At 44.4% G+C, this 8600-nt stretch overlaps 1 protein-coding gene across 1 annotated transcript in view; it reads right to left on the reverse strand.

The window, feature by feature from the left end:
* Positions 1–2786, reverse strand: part of LOC112471018 (histone H2B-like) — a 4262-nt gene extending 1476 nt beyond the window's left edge. The window contains 2 exon segments of the mRNA XM_025039984.1: positions 2490–2605; positions 2741–2786. Coding sequence (XP_024895752.1) covers positions 2490–2605; positions 2741–2786 — 162 coding nt within the window.
* Positions 2787–8600: the final 5814 nt, after the last annotated feature.

An 8600-nucleotide genomic window follows, 5' to 3' on the forward strand; every position in this document is an offset into this window, starting at 1 on the left:
GGGTGGGGGGGATAACAAAATAGTCTCCAAACAGAAATTGGGAAAACTCATAAATAAATATATTAAAACTACTTGAGGATCAGCTTGAGTTCCTGAGAGAACGTGAATTCAAAACCCAACCTTTTGCTGCGGTGAGAGTGACTCTGGATACTTTGGGGCAATTTTCCTCTGTCAACCTGTGGTGGCTGGTGCCAATAACTGTGATACAGCACAGCTGTGGAACAGCTCAATAGTGTTACAGCTTAATAACCAAGCAGAATGGCTGCAAGGCAGTCTTGGGAAGGAGATTCCTTTCAAGCTAGGCAGATCCGGGGTCTGCTGGGGTCTGCTGGGGTCTGCTGGGGGTGGTTCAGCTCCAGCTGAGGAAACACAGCTTTCAGTCTTCGGGTGGAAAGGCAAAGCGTGCTCTCGCCAAGCCACAGGGAAGCTGACTTCCCTAGACAGAAGTTCCTCCCCCTTGTCTCAGCATGGTCTATCCTCATGCAAATGAGGACTCCAAATCCTCTCAGTCTGATTGGCCCCCAAAACACTGTCCTGATTGGTCAGAATGGAGCCTCTCTGATTGGTCAGTACAGATCGCACAGTTCTGATTGGAGAGGGGAAGCCTAAGTCCTGTTGGTCGTAAGGTCATTCCAGGTAGTCCTTCATAAGGGCTGGCTCAGGTGGCGGGAAAGCGGGACAGTCAGGCGGTTCAGTGCCGGGAGGCGGGCAGCTTAGTGCAGGCTTCTTCCTGAGGCAGGGTTCGCATGCGAGGCCCCTGATGAGAAATGGCTGCTAGGCTCTGTTTTTTTAAATCTGAACTCAGTCAGCCACCAGGAGCCCTTCTCGGTAGGCATCTTCTTTCTCAGGGTCCACGACTCCAAGTCGCAATCTACTTTTCAGGGTTGAGCCGGCTGTGGCTTGGGCAGTAACTCTCTGACATGGCCAGCAGAGTGCTCCTACCAATCATGGGCCATAATTGACCAGCTATTACCTCCAGTTCTCATCAAAACCCTCGGCGAATCAGAGAAAAGGGAATGGTAAAACCGCTTTCTCCAAAGACAACACAAACAGAAATTGGGATGCTTACACAAATTTTTAGCATATTTAAGTATGTAATATTTAACAGCAGGATTGGCAGATTTTTTACTTGGCAGCTCAGAACCCTCGAATTTACCAAATTTAAAATGTATTTTTGACATCACTTAGCCCCCCCCCCCAAATACCCCCACGTACTTGAATTGAGGAAGCACATGAGCTGTCAGTTGAAAAGAAAATGATTACTCTAATTCTCTAAGAAACCGCCAGAGTGGGGAGAAAAAGAATCGATACACAAAAAATATATTAAAATTAGGAGCATAGTCCTTTCAAAACATCTATGATAATGCAGGCAAAGACGTTTCTTTATTTATGTAAAAATAATTTACAGAATTTGAACCAAAAAGGACTTCCAAAGAATTGAAGACATGCAGAGCTTCAGTGAGCTACAATGCAAATGGTCGGGCTTCCAGGTGTATTTCCTGTGAGGTCTTCAAGGAACAGTTATTGCTACTGCTAATTAAATGGTTTCAATCATTAAGGGGATAAAAGCTAAGTGTTATCAATAGAAAATATATTATGATGATAAAACCGTTGGAAAAAAGTTTACAACGGAGATCGATTTGGACCGTGATGATAGTGTTCACGTGAATCCCAAAGCTACACGAAGGTGCTCTTTTGATTACAGATTCTCAAGGAGATCTTTTTTCCCCACCAAAAATCAAAAGCATGGAATAGTTTCTGTCCCCTGTGGCATCTTCCTTTCCCAATAGGAAAGGTCCAATTTTTCTTGAAAGGTGCAGTCATTCAAGAATCTACAATTATTAAAGGTCTCAGTGGACTATTACCGTCTGTCACTTTTCGCACAAAGATGAGTATTTAAAATAATGTACATAATCATGTTTCAAGTTATTTTGTATTTTCGATGGAAGAGTGTTACGTTTTTCTATTTCATCTATTTTCCAAATTAAAAGTATCTAAAAGTGTCCCTTCAAAAATAACTGAAGTTAGGGTCACTAAGTGGTACTCAGCTGGTGTCTAAACTACTCTGCAATGTAAGAGACAACGCACACTTGGAGAAGGACCTCTCCAAGGGGGTGACTGGCAGGATAGGCAGATTTTTTTTTTTTTTTTGACACGGCTGCACAGAACTCCCAAACGGCAAGGCAGAAGCTATGCGTCCTCTTCAAGATAAACTCCGCAATGGGCAAAATATCACTTTCTGTGTACTCCATTGGTGAAAGCAATTACAAGCCTGCCCAGTGCCAAGAAGAGGGGAAAACAGACATGCCTTACCAATGGGAGAGGTGTCCAGGAATGACTAGCCTTCACAAATCTAACAAACCCTGCTGTGCAACACCCATTTCTTGAGATGCTGCTGGGTGCCATGTAAGTGGTATGTCCATACAAGAAAGACCTTGCTTCCCTGGGCCACAGTGGCAAACCCTAGAATAGTTTTCCACTTGACTTACCCTTATCCGGGTGACGTCACGAATGTAGTGAATCCCTACAGCCCAGGGCAGAGCTTTCACCCGAAGCCGCTGGAAGTTTACGACCGTAACAGACATCCTCTCCCGCTCCTGGGTGCCTGGACATAGAGACATAGGTGAACAGATGGACAGAAAGGAGAATTTTCAGGTGAGTTCAGGCTAAAAAGAGCCATACCGGAAACTGGTCCCAATATCCGGTTTCCTGATTTGGGGCCACTGAGTTTCCCAGTTACCTTGTGGTCTGTCCTTGCAGGGGATCCCTAACACCTGAGACCCCATCGCAACCCCCACCCTCGTCTCCATTTTGCCTACGAATGTACATATCTTCAGAGTCGTAAATGGGACACGTTTGGGAGTCGCAGAAGGAACTGAAGGAGGAGGAAAAGCAGAAGCTGCCCCTGATGTCTGCAGTGCCACGCTGTTGCAGTTTGCTTCGGGAAACACTTGGTTAAGCAAGTCCGTTTGAATTGATTCTCAAAAGGAGATTGAGGTAGGTGAAGCAAATCAGTGCTGCATTTCCTTTTGGTTTAAAGTATTTCCTTTCGAGCTGGTGAATCCAGAGGAACATGGTCACTAGGACTTACTGAAAGGTTGAACTACTCAAAGTTCTAATGCCATGTGTGATGAACCAGACCCTAGAGTGAGGTTCGGGGCATCACCTGGGTGTCCTGTGACCTTGGGTAATGCCCTTCACCTCTCTGGGAGTATCCCATCAAGGAAAGAACACCAAGTCCCCAGAAGGGAGAGACTTCACTATGCCAGTCCAATATTTATAAGAAGAACAGTAATGATGCACGAGTCCTCCTTTCAAAAAATCCCCAGGGGTGCATGACAAAATGCCTGGATAATCATCAGGGCCACCCAAGTCAGGGACTTCTGGTCAAGATGGCAGAGTAGGTAGACGCTGTGCTCGCCTCCTCCCATGACCACACCAGAATTACAACTAAATTATAGAACAGCCATCATTGAGAACCACCTGAAGACTAGCTGAACAGAATTTCTACACCTAAGGACATAAAGCAGAGGCATTGCTGCCACTGATACCAGGGGCACAGACGTGGAATGGGCTGGTCCCACACACACGGTGTGGTGGATGAGAATCAAGAGGGATATCTCAGCTGCGGAGGTTCTGAACCCTTAGGAGTGAAGGTTCCCAGCCCCACACAGGGCTCCCCATCCCGGGGCACCAGCGCAAGGAAGAGAAGCCCTCATGACATCTGGCTGTGTGAACCAGTGGGGTTTGTGTCTGAGAAGGACGACAAGCTGCTAAAGGCCTAGGGGCTGCTGGTCTTAACGTGCCTACACGCAGACTTTCTCCCTGACAAACTCACTCACTCAGAGGTCCAGCACAGGGGCAGCAGCTCCAAAAGTGATAAGCACCAGGGATGGCAGAGTAGGAACTGAATGGAGTAGTCAAGGCAAGGGCTGGTGGTGCACGGTTCAGAGCAGGTCTCTCTTGCAACCAAAGTGCCGGCAGACGCCATTGCTCCTTTGTTGAGCCCTTCCCTCTCGTCGCAGACAGATGCAGGCAGGCACGAAATCTGAATGCTCCATTTATGTGGCTAACACCATTTGCCCTGTTCTGATGATTCCTCGTGACCCCGCCCCACGCAACTTGCAGGCCCTGCCCGAACCTCTTTCAGCAGCTTTCGCACAAATGGCTGGCTTCTGCTCACACTGTGGACTTTCCTAAAATCTCTCAAAGATCCACAAACCCCAAACCTCAAGAAACACGAAAAATCTCAAATAAACAATCTAACCTTACAACTAAAGGAACTAGAAAAAGAACAACAAACAAAGCCCAAAGTCAGTAGAAGGAAGGAAATAATATAGATCAGAGGGGAAGCAAACAAAACCGAGTCTAGAAAAAACAACACAAAAGATCAGTGAATCCACAAGCTGATTCTTTGAAAAGATTTAAAATGTTGATAAATCCTTAACCATACTCATCAAGGATAAAAGAGAGGACCCGAAGAAATAAAATCAGAAATGAAAGTGGAGAAGTGACAACTGACACCACAGAAACACAAAGGATTATTAGAAAACACTGCAACCAATTATATGCCAATGAATTGGACAGCCTGGAAGAAACGGATAAATTCCTGGAAACATACACTCTTCCAAGAATGAATCGAGAAGAAACAGAAAATCTGAACAGACCGACAACTGCTAACGGAATCGAATCGGTAACCAAAAAACGTCCAACAAACAAAAGTCCCGGACCGAATGGCTTCGAAGGTGAATTTTACCAAACATTCAAAGAAGAACTAACACCTAACCTCAAACTGTTCCAAAAAAAATTGAAGGAGGAAGGGAAGGCTCCCAGGCTCATTTTACGAGACCAGCAAAACCCTGACACCAAAACCAGACAAAGGCATTACGAAAAGGGAAAATTATGGGCTGATATCCCTGATGAACATAGATGCAAAAATCTTCAACAAAATCCTAGCAATCCGAGTTTAGCAACACATTAAAAAGATCGAGACGAGTCAAGATGGCCTAGAATGTAGAGGCTGTGCACACTTCCTCTAGCGATCACGCCAAAATTATAACAAAACTACACAGCAACCAGTACGCTGTGTCGCCAGAGGTCACCTCAAATAACAAGTCATCTCAAAAGGGTAGGAGAGGCGGAGATGCGAAATGGCCCAACAGCAGTGCGGCCATCGAGAATTGGGAGGGCTATCTTGGCTGCAAAGCCCCCTCCCCCACCCGAAGAGCGAGGGGTCCCAGCCGCACACTGGGCTCCCCAGCCCAGGGTTCTAGTGCCGGGAAGAGAAGTCCCCACAACTTCTGGCTATGAAAACCAGCGGAGGTTATGGCCGAGTGGGGCAGAGTGCTGCGGGGAATTGGAAACCATTCCTCTTAAAGGGCCCACGCCCGGCTTTACTTGCTGACGGACTTGCTTGCTCTGAGCTCCAGTGCCGGGGCAGCTGCCCCAGGGGTGCCAGGGACATACAGGGAGGCGCTGAGCTGTCGGGCTTCAAGGAGAGGGCTGGGGGTCTCTGCCTGGCTCCCTGACAGAGGTGCAGGCAGAAGCCATTGTTCTTTTGTTGAGCCCATTCACCTCCCAGGTTGCAGACGCAGGCGCGGTCAACCTGGATAACACAGGTGGTGTCATCCAGGGGATTCCCTGAGACTCTGTCTCTCCCAACTCATGGGCCCTCCCAAGCCTCTTCCAGTGATGTATGCCATACAAATGGGCTGTCTTGGCTGAGCAGCCCCAAGCCCCGCATCAGTGGCCGCTGGCCTCGGTGTCTGACATGGTCCCTCGAGGCACCTGTAAGCCCAGCACGGGTGGCAGCCATATGTGGATGGCTTGGTGACTCTTACTAGGTGGCCCTGGAGATGCCCAGTCTGCGTCCGAATTTGGCCTGTAGCTGGACCCCTCCCTGGTCTGCACCAAGGGGCCCCACAGCACACCTACTACATAAAGCCACTCTACTAAGTTCGGGAGATCTAAGGACCCTACCTAATACATAGAAACTGACACAGGGAGGCAACCAAATTGGAGAGACAAAGAAGCATGTCCCACGTGAAAGAACAGAACAAAGCTCCAAAAAAAGAATTCACCAAAATGGAGACAAGCAATATATCAGATGCAGAGTTCAAGACACTGCTTATAAGGATGCTCAAGGAACTTAGGGGAAGAAATGATGACCTCAGTGAGACCTTTAACAAAGAGATTTAAAAAAAAACAAAGCATAAAAATGGAGATGGGACACATAAAAGGGAGCCAGTACGAAATGAAGAATGCAATATCTGAGACGAAGAGTTCATTAGAGGGAATCAACAGAGTGGATGAATGGAGGATCGAATCGGCGACATAGGGGATGAGGTAGCAGAGGACACCTAATCAGAACAGTAACAAGGAAAAATAATGCAAAAACACGAAGATAGTTTAAGAAGCCTCTGAGACAACATCGAGCATAACAACATTCGCATCTCAGGAGTACCAGAAGGAGAAGAGAGAGAAAGCAAGGAATTGAAAACCTACTTGAAGAAATAATGATGGAAAACTTCCCTAACCTGGTGAGGGAAATAGACATACAACCCCAGGAAGTCCAGAAAATCCGAAAAAAAGGATGAACCCAAAGAGGCCCACACCAAGACACATCATAATTAGAATGCCAAAGGTTAAATTCAAAGAGCGAATCTTAAAAGCAGCAAGTAAAAAGCAATTGGTTACCTACAATGGAACGCCCATAGGACTGTCAGCTGATCTCTCAACAGAGACTTTAGAGGCCAGAAGGGCTTGGCACAAAATACTCAAAGCAACGAAAACCCAGGACCTACAACCAAGATTACTTTACCCAGCAAAGTTATCATTTAGAATTGAAGGACAGATGAAGAGCTTCCCAGACAAGAAAAAGCTAAAGGAGTTCATCACCTCCAAACTAGTATTACAGGAAATGTTACAGGGATTACGAGGAGGAGGAGGAGGAGAGAAAAGATAAAAAATATGAATAATAAAATGGTAATAACTACATATCTACCAACAATTACTTTCAATATAAAAGGATTAAATGTTCCAATCATTCAGATAGAACAAGACAAATGCCATATGATTGCACGTATGTGTGGAATCTAAAGAACAAAACAAACAAACAAACAAAGCCAAAATGAACTCATAGGTACAGAGAACATTTTAAGGGTTACCAGATGGGAAAGGGGTTGGGGAGTCGGTGAAAAAGGGGGACGGATTAAGGAGTAAAAATTGGTAGTTACAAAATAGTCATGGAGATAGAAAGTGTAGCATAAAGAATATAGTCAATAATATTGTAATAACTACATACGGTGTTAGAGGGGCACTAGATTTATTGGGGTGATCACTTTGTGAGTTATATAGATGTCTAATCACTCCATTGTACACTTGAAACATGTAGTATTGTATGCCAACTATAACTGAAAAAAAACTATTAAGTAAAAAAAAAAAAAATGATCATACACCATGATCAGGAGGGACTTATTCATGGGATGCCAGGTTGGTTCAATATCTGCAAATCAGTTAACATGATATACCACACAAACAACAGGTGCAGAAAATGCATTAGACAAAATCCAGCTCCCGTTTATGACACAAACTCTCAGCAAAGTCGCAATAAAGGGAACATACCTCAGCATAATGAAGGCCATATTTGACAAACCCATGGCTAATATCATACTCAATGGTGAAAAGCTAAAAGCTTTTTCTTCAAGATCAGGAACAAGTCAAGGATATCCACTTTCACCACTTTTATTCAACATAGTATTGCAAGTCCTAGCCACAGCAATCAGACAAGAAAAGGAAATAGAAGGCATCTGAATTGGAAACGAAGAAGTAAAACTGTCATTATTTGCACAAGACATGATGCCATAAATAGAAAAGCCTTAAAATTCCAGGAAAAAAAAATCTATTAAAAATATAAAGCGAATTCAGTTAAGTGGCAGGATACAAAATTAAAACTCAGAAATCAGTTGCTTTTTCATATACCAACAACAAACTATCAGAAAGAGAAACTGAGATAACAGTCCCATTTACAGTCGCATCAAAAAATTTTAAGAAAAGTCCTAGGAGGAAACTTAACCAAGGAGATAAAAGACCTGTATTTGGAAAATTACAAGACATTGAAGAAAGAAGTTGAAGAAGATACAAATAAATGGAAGTATATACCGTGCTCATGGATAGGAAGAATTAACAGCGTTAAAATATCCATACGACCAAAAGCAACCTTCAGATTCAGTGCAATCCCTATCAACATTTTTCACAGAACTCGAACAAATAATCTCAAGGTTCATATGGAATCCTCAAAGGCCCCAAATAGCCAAAGCAACCTTGAGAAAGAATTACAAAGTTGAGGTATCACTCTACCTCTTGTCAAACTAGACTACAAGGCTCTAGTAATCGAAACAGCATGGTACTGGCACAAAAACAGACACATGGATCCATGGAACAGAATAGACATCCCCTAATTCAACCTATGCCTATGCGGTCATGTAATCTATGACAAAGGAGGCAAGAATATACAATGGGGTAAAGATAGTCACTTCAATAAAAGGTGTTGAGAAAACTGGACAGATACATGCAAAAAAAAAAAAAAGAAAGAAAGAAAA

The sequence above is a fragment of the Pteropus alecto genome, unplaced genomic scaffold, assembly GCF_000325575.1.
Source record: "Pteropus alecto unplaced genomic scaffold, ASM32557v1 scaffold5301, whole genome shotgun sequence".
NCBI classification, from domain to species: Eukaryota; Metazoa; Chordata; class Mammalia; order Chiroptera; family Pteropodidae; genus Pteropus; species Pteropus alecto.